General features: G+C 35.9%; 1 protein-coding gene across 2 annotated transcripts in view; it reads left to right on the forward strand.

The window, feature by feature from the left end:
• Positions 1 to 24,034, forward strand: part of PRKG1 (protein kinase cGMP-dependent 1) — a 1,320,572-nt gene that overhangs the window by 822,299 nt on the left and 474,239 nt on the right. For both annotated transcript variants that reach the window (XM_003255150.4, XM_003255149.3), the window contains exon 4: positions 5 to 110. In XM_003255150.4, coding sequence (XP_003255198.1) covers positions 5 to 110 — 106 coding nt within the window. The remainder of the gene's footprint in view (positions 1 to 4; positions 111 to 24,034) is intronic.

The raw sequence follows: 24,034 nt of genomic DNA on the forward strand, positions 1-24,034 counted from the left end.
CCAGCTCTTGTAAATGTAAAACTCTGGGCCATTGATCGACAATGTTTTCAAACAATAATGATGAGGACAGGACTCATCAAGCATACCGAGTATATGGAATTTTTAAAAAGGTAGGATGCTTTCTTTTCTCTCGTGAGAGTGTTTACTTTCCTTTTAGCCTATTATCTGAAATGCAGCACCCTGAAGACTTTTTGCCTTTCTCTCAGTCATAATAGTCTACAAATTTGTAGAGATGTAAGACTTCGAATAAGCTTTCTGGTGATAAATCTGTAGAGATGTAAGACTTCGAACAAGCTTCTTTATATTTCTGGTGCCATTTTCCATGACGTATGGTTAAGTCAGAACTTCAGAGTTTCATGACATGTATTAAGCCATTCTCTCATAGAAGTGAGCAACTCAGAGAAACAAATAAAAATGTGCTTGAACAAAAAAGGATATTGAATACATCTTCAACTATTTATTGGTTAATATATTTATGACACTTCTAAACAGACTCACACTGTAAGGCTGAGTCATCCCTTGTGTGAGTTTCCATATGAAAGGTCAGATGACTAAGATGAAAAAGTTCCAAGAAATAGCTTATTATCCTTTAATCCTGAGCTTAATTTCCCAAATAAAATTCATTTTATGCTACAGTTCTGAAATATCAAAAGCTTTTCTTTCCTTTATATTATATATTATCATAATAACTCAATATGGGATGGACATTAGAATAAAAACCAGCTTTTTATTTCTTAGGAATACATTGATACTCACTGAAATGAATTTTTTTGTCTCTAAGTTTATTTTAACGAAAATATATTATCTTATAATTGAAAAGAATATTGACAATTCTCATGACTTTTTAAAAAGCACTTATTTTTAAAATTACTTTTCTTTTGAAAACAGAGCCATTATTAAATAGTAATACACAAGTTATATGAGTATATAATGAGTATGCTGCTAATTAAGATTTCATTTTTGATAGGTAGAATGTTTAACTTCTTTGTTTTGCTTTTCATTTTTGGTGAATAAATTGTTAAAATGAAGCTAAAAAGTCAAATTCACATTTTGCTTTAGTGATACATCTTAATAGGTATCTACTGAATTTTCTTAAGATGCAATTTTTAATATTCCTTACTTGGATATTTCTTGTGGTTAATTTATTTTCTTACTGCTTCATCTTTTATATATTTTTATTTCCATATAAGACCTTTTATATTCATGCTAAAGGGGTAATAGAATTCTAACTTGATATCAAGTAATAATATATTGAAAAATTACTGTCAGCAGGGTGTTGATTTTTTTTCTCAATGTGGTTGGACGAAGAAACACTTAGAAGAGGTAGAAATGTAAATTCCTATTTGAAATTTAATATAGTTTTCAAGGAAATTAAATTATTCAGGTGCCTTCTATATTGGGTGATATATATATGTATGTGTTGATATATATGTGTTTATATGTATGTTGTGTGTGTATGATGAAAGATAGAGAGAGTGAATGAATATTCATTTTAAGCCTTAACTTATAGTTCAAGAGCTATTGATTTCTTCTGGTGCAGCTCTGATAAAGATCACAACTGGTAATCAATGAAATGCTAACCTATAGAATACAGTCCATTATTCATCTCACATACCTAAGCGTTGGACACTTACGATGTTGATTTTAGCTTCCATAAGTTTGTTTTTCCAAGAAAATGGACTGAGTGCCAATGCTATCTCAAATGACTCTAACAAGAACTCTTTCTAGTGGCACTATTTCAGGAGATGGAGATGTCTCACTCTGTGTGCGCGCATGTATTTATGTGTGTGTGTGTTCAAATTCAAATCTTAAACAATAAAATTGGCTCTCCAAAGTAAGTGAACATTTTTTTTGGTCAGAATAGAGCTGGCAGAGTTTAACTGGCTGAATAAAAAAAGAGGTGGTTGCTGACTTGGATGTCACTTTCCATCTGGCTACTCCATAAAACATCAAGTTCCCATTGTTTGTGAATGTAGGACTGGGCCGGGAGTCCAGAGAGGTGACAGGATGACCATCCTTGCCTGAGGCCAGCTTTAATCTTCCTAAATTACAACTGTGACCAACTGGTTCTCTCTCTATAACTTTTTCAATGGCTCACAGTTCCTGTTGCATTATTTACAGCCTCATTAGTTGGACATTCAAGGCCCTCCTATAGCCAAAAACAGCAAGGTTTTTCAGCCTGGATTCTTCTCACTTCCTGCAAACCAAACAATTCCATGTACCCGTGCCTTCCCTGTGCTTTTTCACAGCACACCCCCTCTCTGCCTGCCCCTCTCCTCCATCACTGTCAATGTTCAAATCCTTCTCTGCTTTTTGGATCCAACTAAAAGCTGCCTTTCCATGTATACTTACCTCCTTACACTGAGAAGTAACCTCTTCCCTCCTCTGGAGCTTCATCTCTGCCATGTGTTTTATTGTCTGCTTTGTTTTCTTATAATTTGACCTTAAGCTTATTTCTACTTCTAGACTATAAGCTGTTTACAACTAGGGTTATTTCTTAAATATCCTTGTATTCTTCTTTGGCACAAAACTTAACTGCTTTGTAGATAGGCACTTTATAGAACAGTGAGTACAGAGCCAGTACATAATTTTCAGCACTCATTGAAGAATGAAAATCAGGACCTCTTTCACAAATTGATAAAAAATTAAAGACCTTGACAGCACAGCATTAAATCAAATGTAGGAACCTTGTAAGTGCAGGTCCTATGCTTCGGTACAAGTCACACATCCATGAAGCCATGTAGGGGTGGAAAGGGTACCATCCCTTTTCTCTCCATTGTGAGGGTCATGGATGACACACTTATATAAAAAGACAGGTTAACAAGAGAAAGGCATTACAGATTTATTTAATTAAAAATTAAGACAACACAGGAGCCTTCTGAATGAAGTCCTGACGATACAGGGGAAAACTGCATTTTTATCCTTAGGTTTAATGAAGAATGGGCAGCGACAGAATTGTGCTTGAATGAAAGGAGTGTGCTCTAATGATAGTGGCCTAAGTGAGGAAAACTAGCAAGGCTTGTCTGTTCAGATTCTTCTTGGCCTCTCTGTTGTAGCATTTCTTCCTTCCAGGTATGAGGTTGGACTCCTTTGGAATGAGAATCTTAATTTCTGTATGACAGCTGTCAAACAGAAAAGCAGGGGAAGGTTAAAATAATATTTTTAGGCTTTATGGATGGCTTTTGGGGGAAAAAGGAGTCTGTCTCTCTGACCTGCTTTGGGGAAGAGGAATTCTAGTTTCTATGGCTTGCCTCAGGGGAGAATGAGAAGCCAGAGATAGGAGGCAGGAGAAGGTCAGAAAGAAAGGACTTCTGAGGCCTTCCTTTGGAGTGTGTTTTTCTGAGCTCCAAAAGCTAGAAGAGTGAATAATATTAATTCCTTCTTCACATCCCCAGGTTAGCTATACTTGGTACCATTTATTTTTCAAGGCTATTAAGAGATGGCATAATCGCCTCAATGATAGATACTATAAAAAACTCAGAAGACCAAAATTAATTGTTTTACTGTAACTTCAGAATTACTTTTATCTCCCTGTTTGTTGTTGCTCTCTAAAAAATTGCTTATCTTTCTTTTACATCATATAAAACTTTGAAGTTTTTTTTTTTTTATAGTCAAGCCAATCCACTTTTTTCTTTCTGACTTCGGCTGGGTATAGTGGCTCAGGCCTGTAATCCCAGCACTTTGAGAGGCCTAAGTGGGCGGATTGTTTGAGCTTAGGAGTTCGAAACCAGCTTGGTCAACATGGTGCAACCATGTCTCTGCAAAAAATAGAAAAACAGAAAAATTACCAGGTGCAGTCGCATGTGCCTCAGCTACTCAGGAGGCTGAGGTGGGAGGATCACTTGGGCCTGGTGGGTTGAGGCTGCAGTGAGCTGAAATCCCACCACTGCCCTCCAGTCTCGGCAACAGAGAGAGACCCTGTCTCAAAAAACAAAAACAGAAACATCACTGCATGTATAGGAAGGCTTACTTAAGATTACAAAAATATTGACTTTAAGTGCTTTAAAGCAGTCTGTGAAGAGGGGGATGTTTGCTAAATAAAACTTGCATCTACATTTTTCTGTTATAGATACCTTATACTTTATACTTTGTAAATGAGTTAAAGGGGTAAAGCAATGGCGATGCTATTAAAAAAATGAAAACTCTAGCAAAGGATCATGCAAATTATCAGAGTTCTTTTCGGTAGGGGTCTCTGTTGTACATCCCAATGCCTTCCCAACTGAGGAATTTCAGGAGCTGCCACAGGCTAAAAAATGAGTGGCTCTCTATCATTTCTTATCTTGCCGTGCCACTGTTTCTCCTCATTTTTCTGAATAAACACATAAGTTTGGAGGAGGAGAAAAGGGGACACACCAGGCATATAAATGCACTGCTAACAAGCAAGAGTTTTTCTTTATTGTCAAAGTTGGGTTTTATTTTTATTCCATTGTATTTACCCATTTTGTAACTCCCAGTCATGTGGTTTGGCCTCCTCTTTGCTATTAGATGCCACATCAAACTGTGATTCTGGCTCTTTAATTCTATTTAGTCATTTCTCTTTTGTGCCTGTATTTCAGATTCCCTGATGTAAACACAGATGTTTCTATCCAGATCATAGAAAAAAAAAAAAAAGGTATTCAAAGGGCAGTGCTACTAAGCATGGCATGATTGCTATAAGTCAAACCATGATTTTTCCAGTTGCCAGCATTGTCTGTCATCTTTGGCTACTAAAAACTACTGTTGTTTTTAAGACAGATTCTGAAAAATGAGCCAAATAACTGCCAGAGTTAATCTGTGTTGCTTTTTCTCTGAGCATATTCTCTGTTACTGCTATTAACACTGGTATTTATACCCAGAGGAGCATTAGTATGTAGCTGTGTGACCATTGGGGTTTACTTGTAGAAACTAGGTTTTCTTTTGTCCCTAAACTATGAAGCTGATGAAGACAATGATAATGGTGGACGCTGATTTATATTACTTGCTTCACTGACAAATCGGAGAGACGGCAGGGGCTTTTTGGAATTTAAGCTACACAGTAGATCCTGTTCACCCTCAGAAAATATTTTCTTTATCCACTTCGTAAGACAGATGTGCTCATGTCATCCCTCTTGCGTTAAACCTTTCCATATCTTCCCATCACTCCTAGGAGAAAGCCTACCTAGTTCTTACCATTGTCTTCCAAGCCCTGCCTGCCCCGATACTGCTCACTCTCCATCTTCTCCTTCTTTATTCTCTCATCCTCCCTTGTCCCAGTCACAGGTACTCTTTCATCTCCTTAGATGCTCCATGGCCCCTCTTAATAAAGATTATCTCAAGAGACTCCCCTCCATTTGAATGGATGCATTTCCAGAGTGATCTAAGATGTGATGACACATCAAGTATGCCTGCCATAGTGGAAAAGAGAATCTGATATCTCTCAAAACTCTTATAAATGTCTGATTTCCCTTCCTTGAGTTGAATGGGGGCAATAATAGTATTCACCACTGAGCTTTACATTATATTTTCAATACAAATAATTGTAAAGTTCACAGACTTTGAAGATTTTTGGTGATAATTTGGTTCCCACCTGACTTTCCAACTGTTAAAGAACTTGAAGGTGTTGTTCAATTTTAAAAGTACTTATTATATGGTTTGGCCCCTTTTAACAAGAAGGGTAAATCTTTGCCAGGAAGCCCTCATTCCTGGGAGGTGATTTATAACCAAAGTCCAAAACTGATGTCCCTCTATGGGGGCCTTGTAGCATCCGTATACAACGGATCAAGATGATGGGTGGGCCCTTGGCAAGTCATAGAGCTGCTTTGATGATCCCTCCTTATTCCATAATTTCCATTCTAAAAATCCTGCCAGATTTTAGTGCTGTGTAAAGCTTCCTTATTCTTTATCTCCATTACTAGGGAGTGAGCCCCAAGTCCACATGTGCTTTTCCCTTATTCTCTAAAACAATAATGCTTGTATATAGATATATCCAACATATTGTTAAATAAATATGCTACCTATTTATATATACATATTATGAATGTAAGTGATCTTCCCTTAAAAAAAGTATGACTTTGTTATTGAAAGTTTATACTTTCATTTGATATCAGAATGGCCTTGACTAGGAAGACAATTTTATGTTGAGATCACCCCTTGACTTCTGCCTATGGGCCATACTTCAACCAAACTTTTCTGAAACTTCTGTTTAATTGCTTTACATTTTTCTCATTTTGTGGTTTCTGCCTCACCTGCCACTGGATGGGATCTACATAATGATGCATCATCACCTCTGTGGTCTGATGAATCAACAAGGATTAAATGATTTTAGATTTAGAAAAATCTAAGATGTGATGTCATTTAATTTCTCTGCACATTTTATAGCTGAAGCAACTAAGTCTCAAAGAGGCCAAAATAAGCTCATACCCAGTAAAAAACAGAGCTTAGACTAAAACTCAGGTTTCGGAATCTCTAGCCTGAGTATTACACCTTACCTGGACTCTAGTTCATAGTTTGTTTTCTAATGGCAGCTCCCTACTACAGTAAACTAAAGTGAGGGTAGTTTAGTAATATTTTCGTTGTTCCTTTCCACAAAGGCAACTTACTTAGATTATTAATTCAATATTATATAAACCTTTGTCTATATTCTAACTATATACCTTTATTTTCAATCTTTTAGAAATAAAATTTCTAAAGCCCTTACAAGCTTTTCCTTCTTTGATCCAATTTAAAAATCTGGTTTCATTTTTTTAATAACTCAATCCAACAGGCACTTTATTTTGATATTTTAATTGTATTTTATCATATTTGTAAAAGTGTAGTCAGGGAGAGAATTAGAGTTTGTTGAGTAGAATACAAAGTTGTGAGGAGTGTGAAAGTTTATTCATTCTACTGATGAGAGAACTGGGCCTAGATCAGTGAGGAGAGCTGCCTCACATCAGCTGGAAAATTGCTAATCAAATGATCCCTGTGCCTCGGCAAGTCTGAAATTTTACTATCCTAGAATATCACCTTTGTTTTGTTCAAAATCTTCAAGGTAAAATTCCCCACAATGTTGACTAAACATATGTCCTAGTGTTTTTGCCTTTCCTATAGGATATTCTGTGAAGATCTTGCCTAAGTTGTCATATCCTCTAAGGAAAGAGAAAGTAACTGCACAGAGGTGCCCTTGTAATATCCATTTTTAATGATAGATTTGGAATGCGGCCAGAAAATGTGCATTTTTAAGTTCTCAGCTGATGCTCATGCAGCTAGTCTGGAGATCATTCTTGGAGAACCACTTATCTAGGACATAAGATGAAAGTACAAAATATATTTCAAATATTTTAAGTATTTGTATGACTTATTAATATGAAGAGTGCCCGGGTTTAAATCCTGGTTTCACCATTTATAGGTATATGATAGGTTGGTGCAAGAGTAATTGCAGTTTTGACTATGAACTTTAAATCATTATAACTAGGCTCAAACACAACTTTATTTATCAAAATAGGAACCATTACAATCAACACATTTTTGCCAATGAGAAATAAGCTTGTTTATTCCTGTAGCATAAAAATCCATGCTTAGGGATTTGACAAACTCTTGGGAAAGCATTTTCTGCGTCCTACTGGTTGTGGAAGCATTTTCTCTGCAAAAAGTTGTCGAGATGCTTAAAGAAATGGTAGTCAGTTGACAAGAGGTCAGGTGAATACGGCAGACGTGGCGAAACTTCTTAGCCCAATTCATTCAACTTTTGAAACATTGGTTGTGCAATGCTTGGGCAGGCGTTGCATGGAGAAGAATCGGGCCCTTTTTGTTGACCAATGCCAGCTGCAGGCATTGCAGTTTTCAGTGCATCTCATCGATTTGCCAAGTGTACTTCTCAGATGTAATGGTTATGCCAGGATTCAGAAAGCTTCAGTGGATCAGACTGGCAGCAGACCACCACCAAGTGACCATGACTTTTTTTGGTGCAAGTTTGCTTTGGGAAGTGCTTTGGAGCTTTTTCTTTGTCCAGCCACTGAGCTGATCATCACTGGTTGCTGGATAAAATCCACTTTTCATTTCATGTCACGAACCAATTCGAGAAATGCTTCATTGTTGTTGCACAGAATAAGAAAAGACGACACTTCAAAATGATGATTTTTTTTTTCTCTCAGCTCATGAGGCACCCAGTTATTGATCTTTTTCACCTTTCCAATTTGCTCCAAATGACAAATGACTGTTGAGTTTTTTGGCAAGTTCTTGTGTAGTTGTAAGAGGATCAGCTTAGATGATTACTGTCAGCTGGTCCTTGTCAACTTCTGATGGCCAGCCACTATGTTCTTCATCTTCAAGGTTCTCGTCTCCTTTGCAAAACTTCTTGAAACACCACTGCACTGTACATTCATTAGCAGTTTCTGGGCCAAATGTGTTGTTGACGTTTCAAGTTGTCTCTGCTGCTTTGGGAACCACTTCAAACTCAAATAAGAAAAATCTTTTGGATTTGCTTTTTGTCTAACATCATTTCCATAGTCTAAAATAAGCATAAAATAAACAGCAAGTAATAAGCCATTAGCACAAAAGCATAAAGTAATAAGCTATTAGCAAAAAATCATAAAGTAATAAGTCATTAGCAAAAAAGCATAAAATGATGTATAACATAACCACATTTATTTAAGAATGTATTCCAATATCAAATGGCAAATTTCAACAATGCCAAAACTTCAATTACATTTGCACCAACCTAATATTATCATAGGCAAGATTCTTTACATTTAGGCGCAATAAAAAACGTAGTAAACCCTCCCACTATCAAGGACCGTAATTAGAAATAAACGAAATAATATGTTAGTAAAAATTTATTGAGTGTGTGCCAAGCCGTGTTCAAAATACTGTAGACGTATTAACTTATTCTCAACAAAAATTCGTAAAGTAAGTACTATTATAACATCATTTCCATTTTACAGATAAGAATACTAAGGCCAAACAGATAAAGAAAACTACACAGGTATTCAGGGTAGAGCCAGTGTCTATAGAACTGATACTCTTAAACTCCACCCTCTACTGCCTCAGTAAATTCTGGATACCCAAATATTAGTCCCTGCACATTGTTGTCCTTCTCATTAAATTGGCATTTACTTAGCCTGGAGATTTCAGCCATAGGTTGATTTTGTTCTTGGAGTACCTGAGTTTCCTGTTCACCATATTTTTCTCTCTCAGTGCCCTCCTCCCAAACCTCAGTAGTATTTTCCCTTCCTCTCACCCCTCTTGAATATATTCTCAAAACAATGCTCAGTAATAGCTTAAGAGCTATCACTTGAAACAAGTGACAGTGTCTTAGAATTACATAGGCTCAGTGAAGGGGCTTTCAGTTGTTTGGAAACCCACCACCTGTACATAAGCAGACACCATGATTTCTAAAACAAATGTGAAATGACTTACAACTCAGGATCAGTGTCTTCTGCAGACATTCAGACACTGCGTTTCTGGTTCTTTTTTAACCTCCTGCCTTTGAGCTCCTCAAGCGCAGGTTGTAGTCTATAAGTGGGACCTGTTCTTGCTTAGGCTATGCTCTGTGATCTTTTAAGGAATTGAACTGTTTGGACGTATACAAAGTATCTTTTGTACACTTCAGCCTGGACAAATGAAGATGCCACTTTTTGGGCACAAATTATATAAAATACAAAATATTGTCAAATATTTTGTATTATATAAAATACAAAATAAAATTATATAAAATACCAAATATTGTCACAAAATACAAAAAATTGTGATCTCAGTTTGTAGAGATCACGATTCTGGGAAATTAAAATAATGATTTCCCTTTCCCCAGATTTTTCTTCTATCATTTACAAAAAGAGATGGGAAAGAGAAGGTGCATATTAAAACAATTTGGGGGCTGTTAGAACTTAATTTTTTTTGTTTGTTTTTTAAGACTCAATGACAGACAGACCTATTGAGCTCTTAAGCTTTGAGCTTTAATAGAGCTTTTCTAGAAGACTGTGAAACTTGCATTAGAATTAAGCTTGACAAAGCTGGTATAGTTTTAATTTGAAGGGAAATATTGGGAAGAATAAATAAAAAGGCACTTTCTCACCCCATTTTCAAGTTGGTTTGCTCACAGACCATTTCGTGGTAGCAGATTCATTCTCATTAAGGATGACACAAGGGGCAGGTAAATCTAAAAGTGGCCATTAATTTTATGTTGTCATCTAGCATTTGCACAAATGTCTCCATATTGATCCATTTTTTATTAAAAAAAGAAAGACAATGTGATCTCAGATATTTGCATAATTATAGGCTAATTTTTAAAAAATTATTCATCTGCACATTTCATATTGGTACTTTCACCTCCATATGTGTAAGTTTTTCCTACTTCTTGCAAATAATTAATGAGACAGTTGATTATATTTGTGGTAAAATCTTCCACTTGAGTCAGTAATGAATCTCTCACAGATAAGTCCTGTTTAGTCCAAGAAAAGACTAAGTCCTCAGCTAAGGGACTTAATAAATTGATTCATTGTGCTGGCCTCTCCCTGAGCCTGGGTTAAGAGGGATGAGTCTCTTTAAGGACTGTAGGCAGCTTTTCCTCACTATCTCCATGAGAATTCTTTCTTGAAACTCTGGAATTTCAAAAATCTAAAACAGTGTGACAAAGCAGTTTAATATTCCTCTAGCCTGTTGTAGCTTTGAACCTTATAAATAGCTCCTGTAGTAAGGCTTATTTTATTTCTGTATCATCCAGATTGAGCCTAATAACAGTTCTATGTTTGTAAAATGTTTTGTACACAAAGGATTAGTGCATCTGGGAGTGAGTTCTTTTCCATAAGGAAAACTATTCTGTAACGAACAAATTCAGAAAGAATCCATGAGTTATAGGGAAAATTTAAGAAGGGTGGTCTTCTGGGATCCTAGCAACATAGATTTCTCTGCTTGATATAGAAACCCACTTCCTCATAGTTGGAGAGAAATCTGATAGAGAATCAGAAGTGGGAATGAAAAAATACTGCTGAGGCACAAAATAAATACTAGGGCAATTTAGACAAAGAAAGCATCTTAGTGTGTACATTTTATCTGTCCTGAGACGAGGCCAGCACGTCAGTTTGTCAGTTGAAAAAAAGCACGAAAAAGGCGGAATTAGCATTATAGGTCCTTTTTTGTTTGTTTGTTTGTTTTTGGTTTGGGCTTGGAATAAAGTTAATCATAATTTATTTATCAATATGATTTGACCAAGGCGAACTCTTAATGGACAGCTTAGAATCTGGCTGTTGGGCAGCATGGGTGTCTATGAATCTGAAAATCCTGATATTCTGACTCTTTCTAGGGTGCAGGGAAAGCAGCCCCTGGAGAGGGAAGTCCTTAGAGGCAGCGTGAGCACAATGCTTCACAGCACAACCAGGGGCTTTGTTGTGAACACTCCCTTTACCAAACCCAGTATGAGTGTCTTCAAAGCAGTGACGGAGAGCAAGGGAAATCCCAAACTCAAACAGAATAAGCTGGCACCTGCCTCCTTACACACATTATTATCTCACCTAATTTTGACAGCTCCTTTAAGAAAGTTAATCATAATTTATTTACCAATATGATTTTACCAAGGCATTTCCATTTTACTGAGGCAGTAACTAGAGTCATGAAAATTAGCAATTTCCCAGCATCAGTAATGAATCTCACACAGATAAGCCCTGTTTCATCCAAGAAAAGACTAAGTCCCTGGCTAAGAGACTTCATGCGTTGATTCATTATGCTGGCCTCTCCCTGAGCCTGGGTTTGGAGTTAAAACCAGGTCCAATCCAAAAATCCTCATTCTGTTAATTTATCAGGCCAGTTTCCTGTAAATGGGTAATGTCAGAGGAAGAATAATAGAACAAATATTTTAAAATTTTTTATAGAATAAAAAAAGTAACGTCAATTGGTGAATATGTGAAAAAATCATTACAAATACAATGAAAAACATTCCTTGGAAGTGCGTTTCTATAAACATTTCAATTCATGGAAAAGTTCCTAACATATAATTTTGGCACATCTGTGTGTGTGTGTGTGTAATCATCCATCCATAGTTAAATCTGAGGTTTTTAAAAGTAGTTTCAAAACAGAGGAGAGAGGATTTTTTCTTTGAGCTCTAATAATGATGTAATTTTATTATTTGTGCGTATATAATAAGTGATAGAATATTTATGCTAAAGCCCAGAAGAATTCCAATTAAGCAGCACAATTTTAGTTATTTTATAAATACATATAGAGTGTTTAAAATTATTCAGTACTTTTCAAGCAATTGAATAAATACTGTTTTCCCTGGTGGCAGAAAGGGGTCCAATGGGTAAATATTGTATTTCATGTTTGGGAAAAACTACGTTAAGTGCTCTGGTTTGTTGTGCAAACAAAGATAAATCAAAGTTGCCTTGCAGGATGGATTTGCTTGTTTTATTTTTTAAAGAAATTAAATACATAAATAAATCTAACAGGAGCACAGCCAAGAAAGCAAGAAAAGAAATATTAAAATTTAAGAATTTTAATTCCACAGAATTCTAAATTCTTACAAATTTTGACTTTAGGTTGGTTTTATGTGCGTTGAACTCTGTATACTTAGCATTGCTTCTTGAAATTAGGTCTTGATGTTTGGGGCAGTAGGGCCCAAAGGAATGACAGATTTTGTTCTTATTTTTATTTTTTTAAAATTATACTTCAAGTTCTGGGATACATGTGCAGAACGTGCAGGTTTGTTACAATGGTATACATGTGCCATGGTGGTTTGCTGCACCCATCAACCCATCATCTACATTAGGTATTTCTCCTAATGCTATCCCTCCCCTAGCGCCCGCCTCCCCCGACAGGCCCTGGTGTGTGAAGTTCCCCTCCCTGTGTCCATGTGTTCTCATTGTTTAACTCCCACTTATGAATGAGAACATGCAGTGTTTGATTTTCTGTTCCTGTGTTAGTTTTCTGAGAATGATGGTTTCCAGCTTCATCCACATCCCTGCAAAGGACATGAACTCATCCTTTTTTTATGGCTGCATAGTATTCCATGGTGTGTATATGCCACATTTTCTTTATCCAGTCTATCATTGATGAGCATTTGGGTTGGTTCCAAGTCTTTGCTATTGTGAACAGTGCCACAATAAACATATGTGTTATTGTTATTTTTAATTTATGTTTCAATCTTGTCTGGATAAAAATATGACAAAAGACTGTAGGGCCAACCAATAAATGAGTATGAGAAGTAGTTAAATACTAAACAGCAAGAAGTTATTGACTTGTTTTCAGTTAATGAATATTATTCTAAATGATATTAATTTCATTTTTTCCATTTCTCTTTTCTTTCCTTCTCTCATTCACAATAAATCAATACATTCATATGTATAAATGTAGTCAATTGCTTCTTAAAGGTAAGACTTATGCATAAACAACAAGTGATCACTTTTTTTTTCATTTAAACTGGTATATTCTGCTGTGTTAAATGTGCCCAATTCATATTTTAAGTCCTTTTGGACACCTATCTCAACAGGTGGAAGACAGTGTGCCAGAATGTAGTAGCAAGGATTGGGCCATCTGAAAATATGAAGAATTCTATAGGGGACATATAGAATTAACCTAAATCAGATTTTGTTATCATATAGAAACACATCAAAATTAGCTTTTGTATTGGATAAGAAGTCAAACCAGTGCACGAAGATTGGAGTCTCTTCTAGAATATTGTTTTAGAATTTATTTAGCCTACATTAAGGATATATTGTCTCACTAATGACAGTTCATCCAGAGAGTCTTCACTCTTTCTGACTCTTCAGAATTCTAACATCTAGTTAATTAGTCTTTCTAGCACTAAACAGTTTCTACTTAAATTCGAAGCCCCCTAATATAGACAAGAGATACTCTGTTTGATTACAAAAAAAAAAAATCAAACATGTCAGAAAAGAGATATTCTCTTTCTTTTACAATTAGTGTTTCTTCTTTATAGCCCTTGTTAGATAGCTCTGACATCTCAAAATACATGGCTGACTACTTTAAATAGATATTTTTTGTATAAATTTCACAACAATCTGATTATACTACACTATACTACACTATACAATGTGTTTGATCTCTCCTATTTAATCCCTAGATGTTTGCTTTCTGAGAACCACAGCACACACATAAATATTCTCTCTTCAGTGCTGGCTTTGTCACTGCCTTAGTCTGTTTAATATTGTTGTAAAAGAATACCAGAGGCTGGGTAAATTTTAAAGAAAAGAGGTTTATTTGACTCATGGTTCTCCAGGCTGTACAAGAAGCATGATACCAGCATCTATATCTGATGAGGGCTTCAGGCTGCTTCCCCTCATGGTGGAAGGTGAAGGGGAGCAGGCGTGTATAGAGATCACATGGTGAGAGAGAAAGCAAGAAAGAGAGGGGAGGTGTCAGGCTTTTTTTTTCTCTCTTTCTTTTTTAGCAACCAGCTTTCACAGGAACTAATAGAAAACTCACTCACCCTTTTCCCATCCTGCCCAGGGCATTAATCTATTCATGACGGATTCATTCCCATAACCCAAACACCTCCCATTAGGCCCCATCTCCAACATTGGGGATCAAATTTCAACACAAGTCTTAGAGGGGACAAACATCCAAACTATAGCAGTCAGCAAACTTCATTATGTCCATGTTTCTGCATACCTCACTATTTTGGTCCAAGAACCTGTCTATATGTCTTATCCTGATCTCACCTGGCTCATTGTGTCCTGCTGCCATCCATGCCAATTAGTTTGATCTCTACAGAGTTAGTTGAAGCTGGGTTTGATAAAATAAATGGAGATAATGTTTGGGGGAGTTAGGGAAAGGAAATAGAGTCTAGGGGAGTAAGTGACCCTCTAGAAGGAATGGAATGTTGGTGAAAGAGCCAGAATACAAACCAGGGAAAGAAGCCACACAGCCTCAGGGGCACATAGGGACAGATCTGGAATTTTCATGAAGCTGAGGGTCTATGCTGAAGACAGAGAATTAGAGAGTGAGTCACACTAGAGTAACATTGTAGCTAAAGACCTTGATATATCAGGAAAAAGTCATAACTTGAGGAGAGCTGAAGTCAATGATAAATTCATAATCATTGAGAATGAAAAGCTTCATCATCATGACAACTGAGGCACAGATGACATCTTTATGTGGGTTTCAAATAGCTTTTCTAAAAAAGATTTTAAAAATTATTCAATGTTCAACTTATAAATTAATAAAGAATATATTTTATAAAAATTATAGAAACTGAAAAGACAAATCATTGCAAAGTCACCTTCCAAAAATACCTAATGTCAGATACCTACTGATAGCTATTTAAGGATTTTACTATTTATGTACAACTGTTACATGCAACTATTTTCCTGTTTATGTGCAACTTTTAACCTAATTATTTTAGTGATAACTATGCAGCTTTAATGTTGCTGATAATTTAATATTATATCCTTCCATGTTATTTAATATTAAAATTTTCCAAACTCTGTTTCCTTATGCTGCCACCATCTACTTCTTTTTGTCAGTTTTAAGGATTCTTAGTTCTGTGAGACCAGGGGATAGGGTAGGTGTAATAGTAAAAAGCATTAGAATGAAAGACAACATAACCTCAATCTACAGTGTGCCTCTTGAGCACCTATTGCGTGGTAGGACCTGTGTCCCGAAAATGTCCAACCTACAGAAGCAGAGGCACATCTCCTAGTAATCTGATTCTGTGCCTTTTTTTTCCTGCTGTTTCCTATGAGCCTAGGACCACACCCCACACCTTCACACATACACTTGCTATGGCTTCAGAGCAGGAGCTAATCTGGTTATTCTCAGGCAGTGGAAAATGGCAATGTCTGGGAATGATCCTGGAGGAAAGCGAGACTGATTTTTGGCTTTGTAATGGAAAACCTGTGGTTTGCTTTTAAGCCTACTGTACACATTGGGTTTTCATGTGGATAAAGAAGATTTTCATAGATCTTTTCTAGTTTTGATGGGGAGAAAATTAAGTTGGGTACTTCCTAATTTGGTTATAACTCTTACAGTATTTTTTATTTCAGTATATCAGAGTACTGTAAAATACACAAAGCTTGAAAGTACAGACCAATGAATGCTTACATATTTATATACTCATGTAAAAAATACCAGCTCACAATATAGGACATTCCCACTTCTATGGAAGGCCCTCCCGAATCTCCTTGTAGTTAATCTCCTCTGCCAAAGGTAACCACTGTTCTGAGTTCTACCATTACAGATTAGTATTGCCCTTTTTCAACTTCAGATGAATGGAATCACATAGTATGTACTCTTCTGTGTCTGGTTTCTTTTGCTAAACATTATGTCTAGAAGAGTCATACCTTTTGCTGTGTGTATCAAAAGTTAATTCTTTATTCTTGCTTTGTAGCATTCTCTTGCATAAATATGCCACCATTTGTTTATTCATTTTTACTGACAAAGGGCATTTGGATTATTGCCATTTTGAGGCTAGTATAAATAAAGCTGCCGGAAACATTCTTGAGCATGTTTTTGGTGAGCATCTGCCTTCATTTCTCTTAAGTATGTACCTGAGAAAAAAATTTCTGGATTATATAGGAGGCATATATATAACTTTTATAGATAGTGCTATATAATTTTGCAGAGTGGTTGATTGAACTAATTTATACTCCTAAAAAATATAAAAAAAGAGGTTTGTTCCAGATCCTAACAGTATTTAGTATTGTCAATCTTAATTTATTTGGTTAAAACATTTTAATCAAATAAAATACCACACAGTCTGCAAATATTTTGAGCGTACACCCCGTTAACAATATTTTTTAGCACATTTACCTATATATTTATATACGTTAAATACTTAAATGTCTGAACTAATACATATACAAAATAAGATTTATGAAAAGATAAGATATTAAATAGAATTGAGAGCCCAGAAATAAACCCATGCATATGGTCAGTTGATCTTCAGGGAATCTTTTTGCACTGTTGATGGGAACGTAAATTGTTACAGCCATTACGTAAAACAGTATGGAGCTTCCTCAAAAAATTAAAAATAGAACTACCACATGATCAAGTAATCCCATTTCTGAATACGTATCCAAAGGAAATCAAATCAGTATGGTGAAGAGATATCTGCACTCCATATTTACTACAGTATATTCACAATAGACAGGACATGGAAATAATCTGTGTCCATCCACAAGATGAATGAAAAAAGAATATATACATATATACACACATATGACATATGTATGTCATATGTATATATGTATATATATGTCATTTATATGTGTGTGTATATGGTGTGTGTATTTTTATGTGTGTATACACACACAACGAAATATTATTGAGCCTTAAAAAGAGAAAATACTGCCATTTGCAACATGGATGAGCCTTGAGGACATTGTGCTAAGTGAAATAAAGCCAGGCACAGAAAGATAAATACTGCATAATCCTACTTATGTGTAGAACCTAAAAAAAGTAGAACTCATAAAACAGAGAGTGAGCTGTGGTTTATAGGGCCTAGGAATTGGGGAAATAGGGAGCTATTGAACAAACAGTGCTAAATGAAGAAAAAAAGGTAAGAGAAACATAGAATTAGCAATTTTTTTTCTGTCAGCCACACAGATTGTCTTGTGCAATTTTTGTAAATACCCCTCTGCTTTAAGGCATACACACGTACCATGGGTCATAATGAAATCAGTGATTACCAGATGGATTGACAATGTTCTGTGTCCCACCAGAGTTTCTTCTGTTCAGTTCTGGAGATAATCTAAGCTAGATGAGAATGCCTAGCTGTATAAAATTTAGAAAAGGCTTAGGGGGCTAATAATTATGAGTCAGTCCAATGTGGTCATCTCCCTGTGTTTCCCTTGTGTGGTGCATCAGCGCAGTGCACCCTGCCCAGGGGACAGCTTTAAGATGTATATGCATGCCTGGAGTGTAGCCCTTTTTTTTCTGTTTGTTTTGCATACAGCTGATTTTTCCTTTGTTAGTGGTGGTTCCTCTAAACTGTGGTTCTCAAAATATGATATGGAGATTCATGGGCATTCCTGACACTATTTAGTGGGAATTCATGAGGTTAAAACTATTTTCATAATGCTAAGGTATTATTTTCCTTTTCATTTTCATTGTCTCACAAGGTTACAGTGGAGTTTTTTACAGGCTAAGACAGATAATAATATGTATGCTTGGATACTTTTATGTTTTAAAACTTTCCAGTCACTATTTAATATGGTAAATATGGATAGATATAACACATATAAACAAACTGTTAGGAATGTAAAAGGGTCCTGGGACCAAAAAGTTTGAGGACCACCCTTTCAAATTAAAACAAGATAAAAAGAGGGCAGATAAACAATATGCTAGACTTTAATAAAAAGTCTAACATAATAAGAAGCATGGATAGATCCATGCTTTTGGGGAAAAAAATTTAATGGAACTCATTAACCAATAAATTATATCCATTGCTTCTCTATGGCATATAGGGTGAAACTAATAACAGCGGAATTACTTTGAAATACAGAGGGATAACCTTGGACTAGCCATTTCAAACTTAGGAGCCAATTGTAACATGAGCCATGGGGCTTCCAAGTTTTCTCAGTAGAAGAGCATTTCTTCTGTCTTGGTATCTAGTATATAACATTTGAGTGTACCTCTCTACTCAACATCATCAACTCTTGACACTTATGACACATGTCAGAGAATTCATCCATGAATTTATCTATAAATTGTTGAAAGTTTCTTGAAACATTTTGATGTTTGAGAGAGACAGGCTAAAGCCCAGTGTTAGCTATGCATTTTTTAGGTTTTCTAAATTCTGTCTTGAAAGAGGGCATCAATGTCTAAAATACCTAAACTATGGTAGTATTCCATAGAAATGTTGAAATGATTTAAAATATCCATCCCTAATTGGTATAAGAATTGTCTTCAGATAAATTGTTGGTAATATTATCCAGAATTTTTTTTCTCTCTCTCTCTTTCTTTTTTTTTCTTTTTTTTTTTTTTAAGACATGATCTTGCTCTGTCACCTGGGCTAGAGTGCAATGGTGCAATCTTAGCTCACTGAAGCCTCGAACTACTGGGCTCAAGCAAATCTTCTGCCTCAGCCTAATGAGTAGCTGGGACTACAGCTGTGCGCCACCATGCCCAGCTAATTTTTGTACATTTTGTAGAGATGAGCTTTTGCCATGTTGCCTAGGCTGGTCTTGAACTCCTGGGCTCAAGTGATTCTCTGCTTTGGCCTCCCAAAGTTCTAGGACTATAAGCGAGGGCGACCACTCCTGGCCTATTATCAAGGATTTGTATATCCATATGATAAATTCCTTATAGGTCTTGGTGCTTGGACAGCATTTATCCTGCCTCTTGATGAATGTGAATACTTTAGTTAGTCAGACATTGCAAACCACATTTCCATTATTGCCTGAGATGAATTTAGCCTTAGATATAATGTTCAACTAGAGTAACTTAGTATTGGAAGCACAGTATGCATTTTCTTTTGGAAATTTTTTGTTTTAAATTTTTTTCATCCGGTTTTATTTATGTTTTTATATTGTTGATTGTTTCTTTTGTGGATATAGGCATGGCATAAGAATTAGTGGATTAATGTCTAACACACTTGTAAAAGTCAAGGTGTTTGTATTAGTCCATTTTGCATTACTATAGAGGAATACTTGAGACTGGGTAATTTATGAAGAAAAGAGATTTATTTGGCTCATGGCTCTATGGGCTGTATGAGCATACTGCCAGCATCTTCTTGGCTTCTGGTGAGGCCTCAGAAAGCTTTTACTAATGGTAGAAGGTGAAGGGGGAGCAGGTGTGTGACATGGCAAGAGAGGCAGCAAGAGAGAGAGGAGGAGGTGCCAGGCTCCTTTGAACAACCAGCTGGCATGTGAGTTAATGGGGCAAGAACTCACTCATTACCATGGGGAGATCACCAAGCTATTCATGAGGGATTCACCCCTGTGACTCAAACACCTCCCATCAGGCCCTACCTCCACTAATGAGGATCACATTTAACATGAGATTTGGAGGGACAATACCCAAATCATATCAGTGTTCAATGTTTGGAATTATAATTTGAGTAGCAGTTATAATTTGGATAAAAAATAGTTTTTCTCAAATTATTGGGGCCTTAATCTGTATAATCAACATAACTTTCCCCTATGTTAGTGGTTTTCAGCTTTTTATTTGTACTCCAAACTACCAGAAATACTGACTTACTCTGGTTTGTAAGAATAGGTCACTGTAGCCATAATGTTAGTTATTGAAGTTGGAAATAGTTAAAACTAATTGTGAGTGGAATGTACATGTACATTTTCTGTATGGGCTAGAAATTAATTAGGCAAATTAATACAGACCAGCTAAGTATTTTTAGATTTTAGAAATCACTGAGTCACATCTGCATGATTTTTGCTGTTTTCAGATTCTATCAAGCTCTTTCCTCTTTCTCCTGTTATCTGATCTTTGATGCAAGACCAAAAAGACCATAATATAAGAATAAAAATCAGTCCTCTGAGGAAAAAGTACAGTATGTGTTCCAATGGACAGAAAAATAGAGACAAAATTTAACATTACACGTTCACAGACAGGGACAAGAGCATTGTAGGCAAAGACACACCCTGAGAAACAGTACAGGGATGGGAAAATTTAGTTGGTGATGCCTTTAGAGAGTCCGTGGTCTGTTCCCGCCAGTCTCCTGTGCCTACAACAGCTGCCTGACACCTCACCCTCAGATCTCCAAATTCTAGCTCCCATATTTCCCCTGGAAATACCATAAGGAGTAATCTAAACTTAATTTGGTAGACGACAGAAAGTTATAAAAGGTATTTGAGCAGGTGTCAGAATTTAGCTGCACATTTTTAAAATTAATCTAGCAGGAATGCATGGGAAGGTTTGGGATGTGGAGGGAACTGGAGACAAGGGCAGAGAGGGTCAGTCATCAAGGCTCAAAACAGTCCCATACCTAAAATCTCCAGATTGAAGTTCCCAAGTCTGGCCTTTGTCTGTGATTTCTCAGCAGGTGATGCTGTGGGGAAGTAAAGATGCGAAATCAGAGAAGAAAGGAGAAGCAGGTGGGTTTACAAGACAGTGAACTTGATGCCAATTCATGTATACGATACTAGAATAGTATAGCAAGGAGTTGATTTGTAAAAGCTATTAGGGTAAGGAGCCATCCTGAATTCTCTATCTTATCATCTCTTTCTCAGATGGCTTTACTAGATGATTAGGTGGAGAAAATGTGATAGCCACTGTGGATTAGACTGTGGTAGTACATTTAACAATGTCACTGTGGATAAGATAGAACAATTTAGGCTGAATATGAGGAGAGTCCCACAGCACACTACTGTAAATGTAGCTCTTAAAAACTCCAACAAAAGAAGCTAACAGTTTCCTACTATAAACCAATATAACCACCCCAGATCCCATGCTGTGCATACATTTTTAAGAATATGTTCTAATAAAATATATGGCAATAGAGAAAATTTGTTTAGCTACTCCCTCTGGGAGCCAAGAATCTTTCATTTAAATGTAGCTAGTCCTCCAGGGGATTGAGGAAGTGCTGGTGAGGACTAAGTTGATAATAAAAACTCTCAATTTGAGTAGAGTTTTCTTAAGTACTGTGTTTATGCCTTCAAAAATGGACAAAAGCTATTAATAAGGCCCATTAAATGTTTATATCTGCTGGATGAACTCCTAGGACTTATCATTTGGAAAACAGGGGTTGCCTCTTAGGAGGAATGGACCCTGTCCACAGGTGTCTTCTATGTCTGGGGAAAGGGTTTCTTTACAGAGAGCTGGAACCATGAGAGCCAGAGTTCTCATTCCCAGGTAGAGAACAAAGGAGAAAGGAGGAGGGCTCTTCTCTTCATGTTTGTCACCTGTTGATCATCAAGAATGGAGAGATTGAATTATTTGGGAAGTAACTTGTATCTTATTAAAATATAGCACAATAGACAAGATGTGAAATAATTTTACTCTTGTTATTGCCTGTGAGAAGACATTAATTGAAAAAACTTTCAGCAACAAGTTTAGTTTAGTTTCCCCTGAGGAAAAAATAAACCACCACAACAGTGGTGCTGAGAGGCAGCCTATATTGTACAGTCCATTAACACTAAAAGAAATAATTAGTTTTCCCAGTGATGACTGATGAATTATTTTAACTTGCTTATAAACATTAAGGGTACATCAACAAAGCAAAATTTCCCAAAGTATTCAAAACAAAGAAAAACAACACAATTGTATGTTTGTTTATTATCTCAGTATTCAGATGATTGCCCTAAATATTCAATTTCTTAATTGTATACAGCCATTTTCATATATACCCACCAACTGACAAGATTATCATACAAATAAATTAAAATTATGAAAAAGGTTTGAAAGAGTATTATTTATTTCTGCAGTATTTTTGGCTAATTTTTATTCATGAAGATAATTAAACTGAAAATAATATCTAGATTTCATAAACATAAATCATAGCTAAATATCAATAATAACTTGGTTATGCACAAGGACTTTGGGACACTGAAATGGTTCTATGAAATGTATAATTGTCTTCTCTGAGGATACTTCAGTGTGGAAAAGATAATATTATATTTTTGATACTCTTAATTTCTAGACATAATGATTCACTAAATTCCAAACTGGGCTTATTAACTCATGAGTGTGGATGCATTTTATCATTGAATTCCAGTAACTACTATTTCTAGGGAACTAAAATTGAAGACCTCATTTTAACATGAAAAGATACATCATGATGATTCTGAAAATGAGTTAATTGTGTTAAAAAGAAAAAATATATTGCTATGTCTTTCACTGCCCTTTACTTTCTAACTGGAAAAATGCCATCTTATAGAACAAGGAACTGGCTCTGTCATAGATAAATTCTATTTCTTTGAAGGTTGAATTTCTTTCTAAGTCCTGGAACAATTCAGAAAGTTTAGGATTATATTATCACACCTAACCAGACAACTAGATTGCATCTATTCTGACAGTTGGATACCTGAAGAAGTACAGGTTTTCTCTGGTACCTGAGAAACTTTTTATTTATGATAATTAGAACTTTTAAAATGATGGTAATGTCAGGCTTTGAGACTGTGGACAACTACTTCTCATCACTTGGAAGATGTATCTCTGAATTATTGGAAAAGTCAGTAATGACTACTCATTTTTCTCTTATACTGAAAAATTTTAATATGTGAATATTTAACATCTATATATATTAGGTTGGAGCAAAAGTAATTGGTGCAACCTTTGGACCAACCTAGTAGAATAAATGGCAGCAAGCTGTCAAAGGAGCTCAAATTCTCAAAGTAGTTTAGAATTTTAGATTGCCAAAGCTTTACTCTTATTTACTTTCACGTGTTATAGGAGAACTTATTATTCTTCAACAGGAAAGTATATTTCATAATCCTCATGTGAAAAAAAAATCAGAGACATTTTAACATATTGATAAGGGCTTTTTGACAAGCCATTTGACTGCCTCATTGGTGCTCAGACTTGTCATTCTTCCTATGTTACTGAGCAAAGACTGTTCACGGCATTTAAAGTTGTGTTAGGAAATTACTTGTTAATTGCAAAGGGGGAGAGAAGGGCTTTTACATTAGAGAAGTGGTGGTCACCACTTTAAACAAAGCATTAAAATCAGCATCACTTATAGTGGAACAACCTGATAGCCTGTGGCTCTTGGTGGAAAACAATGTGAAGTACACAGCATCATCTTTGATGTGTTCTCACCAACAATGTTAAATTTTGTTCTAATGAAGGCTTTGATATAACTTTTAGTTTCTAGAAAACACAAGAATATAGGAAAGAGTTACTGCTAGCAACAGTTGGATAAATAGACAGATGATAAGGCAGGCATTTAATAAGGAAACTAGCTTGGTTACTTCAAAACATTTGTTTTATTTCAAGACAAAGCGTGTAATAAAAATGTTCAAGAAACTGTTCAAGTTTAAAAGAAGCTAAAGAGACATAATATCCACATCAAATCTGTGTTAGTTATCTATTGCAGTATGACAAATTACACCAAAACTTACTGGTTTAAAACAACAAACATTTATCATCACGCAGTTTCTACGGGTGAGAAATCTGAGTATAGCTTAACTGGATGCCTCTGACTAAAGGTCTCTCATGAAGTTGCAATCAGCTATTGGCCAGGTTGCAGTCTCAT

Source organism: Nomascus leucogenys, chromosome 3, assembly GCF_006542625.1.
Source record: "Nomascus leucogenys isolate Asia chromosome 3, Asia_NLE_v1, whole genome shotgun sequence".
NCBI classification, from domain to species: Eukaryota; Metazoa; Chordata; class Mammalia; order Primates; family Hylobatidae; genus Nomascus; species Nomascus leucogenys.